Source organism: Ceratotherium simum, chromosome 1 (assembly GCF_057802395.1).
Source record: "Ceratotherium simum simum isolate JZ-2026a chromosome 1, ASM5780239v1, whole genome shotgun sequence".
NCBI classification, from domain to species: domain Eukaryota; kingdom Metazoa; phylum Chordata; class Mammalia; order Perissodactyla; family Rhinocerotidae; genus Ceratotherium; species Ceratotherium simum.
Window position 1 is genome coordinate 28793104 of NC_141900.1, and position 12908 is coordinate 28806011.

At 33.2% G+C, this 12908-nt stretch overlaps 1 protein-coding gene across 1 annotated transcript in view; it reads right to left on the reverse strand.

Annotated features, from left to right (window-relative positions):
• Positions 1–12908, reverse strand: part of SEMA3E (semaphorin 3E) — a 252994-nt gene that overhangs the window by 24672 nt on the left and 215414 nt on the right. The window contains exons 11-14 of the mRNA XM_004431296.3: positions 10986–11208; positions 8409–8500; positions 6145–6186; positions 4241–4407 (exon numbers count right to left, since the gene is read on the reverse strand). Coding sequence (XP_004431353.1) covers positions 4241–4407; positions 6145–6186; positions 8409–8500; positions 10986–11208 — 524 coding nt within the window. The remainder of the gene's footprint in view (positions 1–4240; positions 4408–6144; positions 6187–8408; positions 8501–10985; positions 11209–12908) is intronic.

Here is a 12908-nt window from a genome sequence, read left to right on the forward strand (position 1 = left end):
TGATCAGTCATGTGAAACAAGGATAAAATCCATGTTTCATAGTTTTTCATATTTCCATTGAATAACATTCAATGGATAAGATCTATATAAAACTGTGTTCACGTAAGTTTGAATTTTGGATCCTGAAACAATAATTTAAGAAAGTACTCTTTACATTTCATTAAAAGTTTAGTTCAACCAGAAGTCTTCTCATTTGAAATGAGTGTCTTGGGTGGTAAGGTATGTGTACAGATAAGGGAGGACAGGGATTTGAGGCAGACTATTTATTTGAGTAAAAAAATACATAAAACTCATATATATAATAAATTGCATGTAAAAAAAGGTATTTGAATTCAAATATTTTGTTCTATAGCCAACATGATCAATTAGACAAACACAGTTGCTAATAAAAAGAGATAAACTAATAATATACTCAACTTACTCTTATTCAGATATAATATTTAGAAATTATTTACCTCTACTGAATGTGATGGTACGTTATACATATTTAACAGGATGTCTTGCATATAGTGGAACTCAATAAATGTTAGATTTTTTCCCTCAATCTATTAGAATTAAGATCGTTTCTAGTATATTTTCATATTTTATAAATTGTTTAGATACGTAATTGAAAAATAACACTCTTTATTCACGGAAAAAGAATTCCAGAATATATATCATGTTTTAATTTGTAAGCATCTTTCTGAGGAATTAAACAATGGAAATTATCTTTATTAGTACTGAAATTCTAAAATCAAGATGTTTGGCATATTAATTCAGATTAGAGATAAAAATAAAGATAAAAAATTATATAAAGGCAGAAAATACCACTTGCTTCTCTAAATCATGGCATTTCTTCAAGACTGAGGGAAAAACAGAAGGCAAAGCAGAAGTTTTACCCTAGAGGGAAATGGTGAGGCTTCCAAAGTGACAAGGAGATGCTTTAACCATATGCAACGATAAAATTTGGAAAAATTGGATTCAAATCCCAATGCCACCACTCACATGATGTATCATCTTATACAAATCCCTTCTCTTCCCTGGTTCTCTGTGTCCTCCTTTGTAAGATGAAGTTGGTCTAACTGACACCTAAAATCTATTCCAGTCTCAATTTGTTGTTGTTGTTTTTCTAAGTTCTCCTCACTGCCTCCAAATAATGATAACAGAATGTTATTTCAAGAGATGGAGTGCTTTCTTACATATGAGTTCAGATATTAACAACTCAATATTGAAACAACAATCGTTTAAGTATTTCCTTACATTAAAAGCTAGGGCAGATGAACATTTTCAATCAATTTTTAGGATTATGACCTATGTGCAAAAGCATGTATTTTTTTTTTAAATAGAGATTGTTGACTAGAAAATCTTACTTAAAGACCTGGGATTTTACAAAGCTAAGACTGAAACTGCCAGATGGATCATTCTATTGAGCTAAATTGAAAACAGAACTTGACAAAAAAGTAAAGAGCAAAAGGAAAAAGTTTTATGTTTCTCTATTATTTAGCATGTACAGCTATTATACAACTAATAGCAGCTCTAGAGGAGAAGTAACCTGCTGGTGTTAATTCCTCACTTCAGTGGAATACTGCGTTGGTATTGGAAATCCAAAGTCTGCTGAGCAATAATGAACAATAACGCAGGGGGAAATCAATGAAATGGGAAGTAGTTTCTACTTTGCAGAAATGTTATATCAAGTTTATCATACAAGTGATATGAGAATGAAGGGAACTGTAATTAGGTAATTCTAGATAAGCCACATGAATAAGAAGCATGCAAAAATTTTGTTTAAAATCCTTGGAAACATGCATTTAAAAAGAAAGATGCCATATCCTCCAGCAAGATTTCAGTTCATTTTATACTATGCTAATATAGCTGTCCTTTATTTCAGCGTTTAAAAATGAATGTAAACGTTCAGGAGTTTGAGAAAGGTTAATAAGCAAAGTTGCCTTTTATTCTCAAAGTCCTATATTTTTCTTATATCTCTTGCCTCTTAGAAACTTTTTAAGAGAATACTGGACATAGACAAAAATATAAGAGCAAGAGGAAGAAAAAGACCCCCGTCTATAAATTATAGTGTATTTTGGAAGACTATTTTAAACAAGTGGTTGGGATTGTGAATTAATGTTTTTCCTCCGTTGACTCATTTTCACTCTGTGAACAGAAAAGTATTTATTTTAATGACCAGTTTTCAATTTCTGCTGCTAGTCAGGTCTAGAGCAAAAACTGTCTGCTATAAAAGCTAACTATTTTCCCTTCACGTGCTGGAACTTATCCAAAAAGTTCTCCTCCAGGGCGAGCGATGGTTCAAAAGAATCTGACACCGCTGACAGATCTCCATTACATGTCACTGAACTGAACTAATCCATTTATGAGCACAGCTCCTGACTCCAGGATCTCACTCCTTCCTGTCTATGATTTTCCCATTCATTTAACTTTTTCTAAATAACTCTTTTGGTCACCTCTTTTAAATATATTACAAGGTTTGTGGTTGAACACTCTTACAAGATGAACCCTATACCAAGAAATATTTAACTATGGAAACTGCTCAGTCAAAATTCATCATCACTATTACATGCCTAATACAAAACCTTTTATTGGTAAGTAGCTGATGCAACACTTGTAAACATTTTTATTGTTGCTAACAACAATAAAATAATTAATTTTATTATTTTTGGTAAAATTACCTTTCCACCCTCAGATCCTGCTACTTCACTCCTAACCTATGGAATGACATGGTTTTCCCTGAACGTTCTATGACTTTGTACAAACAATTAATTCCCTTTAACTGGAATCTCCTTATATCTCTACCTTCAAGCAGGAGCCCAAAGGTTGGGTTATTTTAAGAATTAAATAACGTACTATGTGTATTGCACTTAGTCCAGTATCTCATACATAGTAAGCGCTCAGTAGTGAGCTTCTGCCATCCATATTTACAATTCCATTCGCCACCTTAGGTTCTGATTCCCTATGGACAATGGGCTGCGACTGTTTCTTCATACCCCTTGCACACAGCACAGTAATTGCCTTAATGGGTGAATAAATCATTAAACAATGTTTTCAAATAATAACATCACTATATTCTTCACGAATTGTTTTCAAGCATCAATAAGCATTTGTACAAAATCAAATTGCTCAGTTCTTGAATACAGTTGGTAAATTATTTAGTTCATAAATGTCCTCTCAAAGCATCTTTTCACTATCTGCTTATTACATCCTTTCTTTAAATACTCATTGAAATGTTAATTTAGCAAAGGTCAAATTAACAAAAGTTTTGAAATAGTGACTAAGATTTTTTTTTTTAATGAGATTCTACTATATATATGTGAACCTATAAAAATAACAACAATATTAAATTGGGTTAAATTAGATTTTGGAAAAGGTTTAAAGGAAAGTAACCAAAAGCGAAAGAGTAAGAATAATTGAAATTAATAAAAAGTGCTTTTCAGTAAGGAAATTGCATATAGTTCTATGTTTTATATTGTCTCTGGTCACTTTATTGAAAGAAAAAAATAATTGCTTATTCTACAATAAATAAAAATATTTTTCCCTTATGTTTTCCCCCAAAGAATGCACAATTTCATAGGGCTTGAGTGAAGAAATTTCCTTCTTCTTCAAAATGCTTTCTGCACCTAAGATCTCCTGCTCAAAGAATCCTGGGATTTACCTTCTCTAACAAGTGGCGATGACCTCGCTGAACTGGAGACATTAGAGTTTGGAGGTCCTTAAGTACCTTTCATTTGTGTTGAATTAAATCACACGTTTCATTAATTATACAGGTCATGCATTTGCCTAGGAGTTAAAATATTCACTTTCAAAATGAAACAAATGAAGACCAGCTGCTTGAGAGGACATGGGGCAAACGCAGGATGTATTTTAGAATATATTTATTTATTTTCCTTTTAAGTCTTTGAATCCCTCATGTGTGGTGGCTTGCCATGTCCACACTTTAAGTTTATCTAAACTGGTTTCATGTCTTGCAGCAAAATTTTCAGGAGGGGGAAGAGTTGATTCAAACCTGGGTGGAAAAATAAAAACCCAGCCGCATGCTCAGCTCCAGTCTCTACATGATAATTGATGGGAGTTATTTTCAGGAATAATTCAAGTTTTCAAAGCTTAGGTTATGAACAAAATATGACTATAGTGATTTATTTAAACAAAAATAACATGGTTATTCTAATGGAATGGGTGCAGAAAGAAGATTTAAAAAAGTGTTAGGGTTTTCTTAATCAAGGGAAATATTCCACGGAGGACTCTGTCTCACCGTTTTGCATGTGTGCCCGTTGGGTAATACCGGGAACAGGATATGCCATCCCAGGCACAGTAAGGGTCTCGAGCCAGGCAGCAGTCAGCACAGGCACTTCCGTACATGTCACACTGATGGAATCTGACTTGGGCCACGGCGGAAGCAGATCCAACGTACAGCTGTTGCTGTAGACATCAAAGAAGAGAGAGGCCACTAGCAGAAAAGGACAGAACTCTCACTGAGCTCTCACACCTAGATTTTCACATTTATAGACAATCACTTCTACGAATATTCACTTAGATTACTGCAATCGCCCAGGATAGATAATAGAATATCGATCCTTTCATTTTTCCAAGATTTGAAATACTTTTATAGACTTGGATGCATGACAAACAAAATTGCTAGAGGGAGCTTGACAAAATCTCAAGAAGTTGACTATTCTTTTACTCATGATCTATGTTGAAAGACTCTCATCATCTAACATTGCAGGGCTTTTTAAAAGAGCTATAGGAATGTCCAATAAGAAATTAGATAAATAAATGGACTTTTTTTGCATTTTTTTAATTGAGATAATTGACATGTAACATTATATTAGTTTCAGGTGTACAACATAATGATGTGATATTTGTATATGTTGTGAAATGATCACCACAATAAGTCTAGTTAACATCCCCCACCACACACAGGTACAATTTTTTTTTCTTGTTATGAAAACTTTTAAGATCTACTCTTGTAGCAACTTCCAAATATACAATACAATATTATTAACTATAATCACGATGCCATATATTACATCCCCAGGACTTATTTATTTTATAACTGGAAGTTTGTACCTTTTGATCACCTTCACCCATTACACCCACTCTCCATCCCCTGCCTCTGGCAACCACCAATCTGTTCTCTGTATCCATGAACTTGTTGTTTTTTTTTTTCCAATTCCACGTATAAGTGAATCCGTATGAAATTTGTCTTTCTCTGACTAATTTCACTTAGCATAGTGCCCTCAAGGTCCATCTATATTGTTGCAAATGGCAAGATTTCCTTCTTTTTAATGGTTGAATAATATTACACTGTATATACATATATATATATATAATGTGGTGTATATATATATATATATATATATATATATATATATATATACTGCATTTTCTTTATCCATTCATTTGTCTACGGACACTTAGGTTGTTTCCACGTCTTGGCTATTGTAAATAATGCTGCACTGAACATGTGGGTGCAGATATCTTTTTGAGTTAGTGTTTTCATTTCCTTCAAGTAAATACCCAGAAGCGAAATTGCTGGATCAGCACATGACAGTTCTATTTTTAATTTTCTGAGGAACCTCCACACCATTTTCCATAGTGGCTGCATCAAATGACATTCCCACCAACAGTGTACGTTGACATATAACATTTAGAAGAGTGATGTAGGTACATATAGAATGACAAGGAATAAACTGCAAGATACGTTGTCAAGTAAAAGGGACAAAAGTAGCAGAACAATACTGCATGTTCCCATTTGCCTAAACATAAAAGGTTATTTACAAATAAATTTGAGGTAATATATGCAACAACTATTTCTGAATAAATATACGCCAGAAACTGGTTCCAGTAAAATGGAAGGGAGGTTTGTGTTTTACTGCACACTTTTTTATATTACCATCATCAAAAATATTAGCCAAAAAATTATAGAATAAAGTCCTATCATGACTGTAGAAGTACATAAACTTGTCTAGCTTTCTAAAAATAGAAAATGAAGAAATCTATTATATTATTATATTATAAATAAATCACTATATATTTTTGTCAGAATAAAACTGTAACTTGTTCATATATAAGCACATGTACCTATGCTCTTTATCCTTTGACTTTAACTCACATATAGAACACAGACACACATGCACACACACGCACACAACTTACCCTCTTTGAAGAAATCTCCATAGAAATAATAGGACCTGGATCCTGAAAAATTTTTAAAAAAATTTCCTTTTTAAGAAAGAAAATATAGGAACATACCTAAATATCGTTGTAAATCACTTGAAATCATATTAGGTGTGTCAGTGGTTCTATGCCAAGCAGTCTATAGCTTTCATTTTAGTAAATCAACAGGAAAATACAATCAAATTAAAATATAGCTTTCTTTTTAAAAATCTTTTCTAATGGAGTGGGACAGATATGTAGGTGAGAAAAGTGGTGGATAATCTAAGCAGCTTATCGTTTATCTCTGGAATGTAATTTTTGTATTTGCATTTGAATATTACTCATGCTTTGGAAACTCAAATATCTTTAAATAAAATAAAGTCAGAGTTTTCTTTCTTATAAAGTAGTTGAACCATTAGAAGTGAAACAGTTGTGTCTTCGAATAGGTGGTATTGCTAATAAACTATGTGATCTTTAATTGTTTTAACCCAAGCCTAAACAAAATACTTTTCATCGGAGTTATCATGGTCAATCACAACGAACCCAGGATGCTTTCAGCAAGATGAAAAACTTTATTGTCTTAGAATTGCACCAGAGGAAGAATGATGTATAGTGTAGTTTTGAGAGCCTATGTGTTATTCCAGGGATGGTGATTAGAGTGTCTCTAGGGAGCAAAACAAGCTCACATCAATTCTGCAAGTGGAGAAGCAATGGGTAGGTGGGTTCTACTCTGGGACGATTACCCATTGAAGAATTATTTTATGAAAGAATATTTGATCTTTTGTGTCAATTTTTTTTAATGTTTTAAACTACAGAACCCTTTATGTATGCATGCATGCATTCATTTATTCATTCAGCCAACAATGTTTCTTAAGAGTTTATATGAACAAGACACCATGGTGGATGCTATTAATATGAGAGCTATGGTCCCTAACGTGAAATGAAATCTTACAGTGACATCCAATACGCATAATATACGAAAGCATAGCTGCTCTGAGATAGAAACGTGGTTAGCTTTGGGTGTGGTTACGGGGAACCTAATCTCCAGGACAGCCGAGGTGAAATGAACTGTTTTTCATCAATAAAAATATTTTCATATATATTCATTACATATATATATGCACAGTCATCTTCATTATTTGCAGATTGTATTTTTGCATATTTGCTTACTTGCTAAAATTTATTTGTAACCCCAGCATCAATACTTGTGGTGTTTTGCAGTTATTCACGAACATGTGCATGCACAGAGTGGCAAAAAATTGGAGTTGCCCAACACGCACGTTCCCAGCTGAGGTGGGTCGGGCAATCCTCAGCCTTCTTGTTTCAGCTCGCACATTGTAAACGGCGTCTACATGGTCTACTTAGTGCCACGTTTTCACATTTTTGTGCCTTTTGTTGGTAATTTTGATGTTTAAAATGGCCCCTAAGCATAGAGCTGAAGAGCTGTCTTGCATCCCTAAGCTCCAAAAGGTGCCTTGTGGAGAAAATACATGTGTTAAGCTTTGTTCAGGCAGGAGTTATAGTGGTGCTGGCAGTGAGTTCAATGTTAACTAATCAACAATATATACTAAGTAAGGTGCCTTTAAACAGAAACACACATAAAACAAGGTTATGAATTAATCAGTTGACAAAAATGTTGTGACTAGAGACTCGCAGGAATCTGATCCTGTATTTCCCCCAGGAGCAATGGTCAATATTCACTAATTCTGTGTTCACAGCGACTTTAAAGACCAGAACTGCCTCAATATTGAGACTTGACTCTGTGTGTGTGTGTATGCACATATACAATTGTTTTTTACACGTCTAATCTTTCCATTAGCATTTTGTATCTTTCTCTTTTTTTAGTAAATTCTCTGTGTAACTAACACGCTACGATAAAAAGCAGTATACTTATCACACTGCATTGTCCACAGTATGAAATCTACCGTTGTTTTTTAATTGTCTGTATTGATAGTACATTTGCACAAGATGAGACTTTGCAATAATGACTCTGGAATTCATATGTGATATAAGCGTTCTTTCTTTAAGTCACAGTTCACATCTGGAAATTCTTTTCATGTTAGGTAAATATTGGCCTCTTCATTTGCATAGTCTGTGACAATCTGATAGATGCATCAGGATTTTAAATCATTCCTCACTTCAATTCATTCTGAATTCACAACATGCTTGTTAGGAAAAAATTGACACAATGTCTTTCCTATTTACAACTCACTTGAAATTGTCTGTAATACATAAATGTTGGTTATATTTTTTACTAAAAATACCTTGAATATCTGAAGTTCTTCTAGAATTACTTCTTCCATTGATTCTGTTTCTTGGTTATAAATTGTGATTACTTTCAGCACAATTCCATTATCTGTAAGAAAGCAAAAGAAGAGATAAACTAGAATCTTTGTCACAATCTGGTTTTCAAACAATTAAAAGCCATGTAGAGACTATGGATTCAAATAAGATTTGAAATCTAGATCCATGAAACATTTAATCATTGCTAGATAAAACAATATGACTACTTACATATTCCCATTTTCAATTAGCAAAATATTAACTTTATATGCCTGGCCAAAAAATAAAACCAAATAACATATAGTTATTTTTCCAAAATTTCAATTCAAAAATCCAATACAAGGTTCAGAAATCAAAATGTCTTTTGGAATTAATGAAATATAAGACAGATGCCAAATTATTTTAGCTTCTTCTGTGATGAATGATGAAAGAAAATCTTCTTACCTAAAGCTACTTTCCTGATAAGAAACTATATCTTTAATCTTAGGGAACCTTCCAAGCAACACATTATGGAAACATTCATATATATGTGTGTATGTGTGTGTGTGTGTGTGTGTGTGTGTATATAACACACACACTTTTAATAAGAAAAATTTCAACTATACACTATTGAGAGAATAGCCTGACTCCTCCTGTACTAATCATATAGCTTCCATAATTACCACTGATTTTATAAATTTATATTCATATTTTATTCCTACCTACTTTTATTATTCCTGATATTCTGAGCTTGTTCTTCCTAGTGAAAAATTTTAAAAGACACTAATTTTCCAGTAAGAATAATTTGGTGTAGTGCTAGAAACAACTCAGAACAATGTGAGCACTTTGGCGGTACTGATCCAAGAGTTTCTATGGTATTTAAGCAATTTGTTTAAAAATTATGCAATCTTGTGGTTGGGTTAATAAAATTGGATTAAAATAAAACTAATAACAATTACCTATACCATACACTAAAAGGAACACAAATTATCATAATTTTTAAAATCAAGCACACATAATAAATATCCCACAATTATTATATCAAGCAAAAAGCAAAGGTGAAATTCAAACTATTAAATTGCAACTAGTGATTTTGTAATAAGAACTATATATAGTTCTAGTTAAAGCATATGTCTGATAAATTTGTGGAAAAATAACTACCATTTATGGGCTTTTCTAATGGTGTATCCATCACACATTCATCAAATATATTCTTTTGTGCTGAACAGCTGTGGTTCAATATTATGATATCTTTGAGTTAAACATGGTTTATATGATAGCGTAAGTGTATATCTGATATTTCTGGAATTCTCTGAAATAGCTTTGGTCAGTCTAACAAGACAGTATTTCTAAAACATTCTTGGACTGATATATATGACTTCTACTTTCTAGGGCATTTAAAAAGAACATACTTTTTTCCATGATTAATTTTCTCAAATATTACTCTAGCTTATGAAACTCTTTTTTTATTTTTATTTTTATAGCTCTGTTGGATATCACTCTGAATGAATTCATGGCCAGGTAACTTTAAGTTTGTTAAAGAAATCTGATGCTTTGTTAATCTTGAGCCCACAGTGCAGGGCATGTTATTAACCTCCTAAAATAAATGGATACAATATAGCCTGCACCAGAGATAAATTTCTGCAAATCAGATGAATGTGTTCTTACTTAAATCTTGGCTTTTTCAAAAAGTGTGACTGGAGAAGCCCAAGCACCAATATTAGTCTTATATCCTGATTCCTGATCTGTGCTTATGCGATGTCTCTCTAGAATTACACGTCTATGATTTAGTCCTCTGTGGCAGAACGCTAACTCTTCGAAACAGCAACTGCGGGAGCAATTACTATGATACATATGAAAAAAGAAAGAAATTATCATTTTAAGGACTTTTTAAATGACTATACAGTTTTCAAGTTCTTGACAGAATTTGCTTCATCTTACCCTGGCTGCTAAAAGATTCCAGTTCTCTTCCACAAGCTAGATTTAATGTATGGCCTTAATGGAAATTATAGATTTATTTGAAAATTTCACTTTTAGCATATTTATTACATTTTGTTTTATTAATACAGGATATTATAGCTTTGGTCTAAAAGTTTACCTCCATTATGGGTAACACTTGGCCTGTTTGGTACCAATGGTTGATTCTGATGGGGCCCGGTAAGCGTTGCTGCGATTATAGATTTAGGAGAAGTTATTGTACCAAGTTGTTTGAAAAATCTCGAGACCTTACTGAACAGCCAAAGGCGGCAATGGACCCGAGGGACTGACAGGAGAACCATCCTCGCTATGGCACCCTACTTCCTCTGTGAGAAGTTCTATTTGAATCAACATTGTTTAATAACATCAATTATTCATTCCTTCACTTATTCATTTGTTCGAATGTATTAAGTATTGACCATGTAGCAGGAATTATGTGCTGTTAGCTGCCCCAAATCCTCTCTTCCATTGCAGCGGATAAGTGGTATGTAAATGGGCTAATGGATCAACGGATTTGTTGATAGGTATTTTTTTTAAATATTAATAATGGTATGGATTTTAAGCTTCAATTTAAATGTCTCTGAGTACTTTCTAATTTTTACCTGTCCCAATAAACAAGACATCATATTGGCCATCCTCAGCTTCTACTCGATCAACTGCTATCTGTTTTAGGTTATATTTTCCATCTGTCTTCACCAGTATTGGTTTTTTATGGGCAGGTTTTATGGGTTGGTACATAAGTGGATGGCTTCTCGCAAATCGGATGGCATCGTCGGGATAGTCTTTGGTGGTTCCGTACCTCCCTCCATTCACTTTGCTGGCACACTGAAATACAATTGGATGAAATAATTGTTTGCCTTACACCTAAAAAGCAAATTTATAATCAATTATGAAAAGAATTAGAAAAACTGGATATGTTCAATTAATCAACTGTGCATTTAGAAATATTTAGTAACCATATATTCTTCATTCCATCTGTATTAAAAATTGCAAAGAGAGACTAAATTATTTCCAACATGCAGCAGTAGGAATAAATGGAAAGTAGTGTAATCCTGGAAAAGTTAAGTATATTTAGGGGGTAAAAATGTATAACATCATAAATATTGTAATTATTTTCCCTGTTTTCTGAAATTTATTTTTTCACATTTTAAATTAAATTTTGAAGGTAAACAATGTATTGTTCATAGCAAAACAAAAAGCCTCTTTGTTGTGCCAAATATTCCCCCCAAATTAAGGATCACAACCACAAAAAATAGCTTTCCCATTATCGACACTATGATAATATGATTGATGACGTTTCCAACTGGCTCACTGACTATAGAATTTTAGTGCTATAACGTAGAAACTTATTCAAATTCCATTATTGTTAATCAAGAAAAAAAAGCTCTCTGTTCTACTGTAATCTGTATGAATTTGTATTATTTTTGTATGAATTAGACACAATAAATTGAGAAAACCAGAAATATTTGCTATAACATGTCACAATTCTTAAATCACTGACTCTAAAAATAAATGCTCAATAGCCCCTAAGTTACTCCTTGGAATGCCTTAATTGTGTTGATTCACGCTTGTTATTAAGTGCTCACTCATTTCACGTATTTTCTTTCAGAACCAGCAGCAACTGCAATGATTGTCTTGATAAAAATTTTCCACTTCAGAGTATAAATACAGTAGTTTAATAATCAGATTCTACAAAGAGGGCATTTTTAATGGTTTGTTTTAAAAATTCAGGCCATGTTTCTTAATTCAGCATGAATTTTTCACTTGAGTGTACTCTGATGATATATAATTGGAAACATTTTGGACCAGCCTGGAAGCAGTTCAGTAACTAGTCACTTCCTTCAAATCTCTTTTAATACCATGTGGTTTCAAGAAGCATTTCCAGCAAAGCCACAAGAGTGGGTTTTCTCCATTTAAATTGTAATTTTGATCAATAGAGTGAAATAAAATACACTTTATGTCTTACTGGAAGTAATAATTTTAAGCTAGTGAGAGAGAGAGATTGAAATGGTAAAGCCTCACACTTGTTAATGGAGGTAAGGTTTGTTTCCACTTTGGACTTTGGCTCCGCAAAAACGGTTTCTACTTGACTTGCAAGTACTTGAGGAATCAGCATAGTGATGGGTTTTCACCAGCTGCTCATAAAAGCGTAGACTTTGACTTGCACGACAAGTTAAATGTTTGTTCTCCGTGGCCCACATAGTACACACAATGATCCTACAGTTTTCCAACCTAGTTGCGCACAGGACACATAATTCAGAATCTCATCATCATCATCATTGCCATTGGTATCATTTTTAGACACATGTGCAATTAAAAGCACAAGAGTTTGAATGGCTAGTTAGGGAGAATCTTAGTGGCACCAGTTCAGAGGCAAATGGTGGAACTTCCTGTATTCCAACGACACTTTTGTATTGGCACTTTTCTTCTAGGAGCCAGCAAGGATGTTAAATGAGATATTAAGTATTCTGAGGAGGCAGAGAAAAGTTTCTTTTAGGTAGGCTACAGTGAGAAGTAAGAAGAAA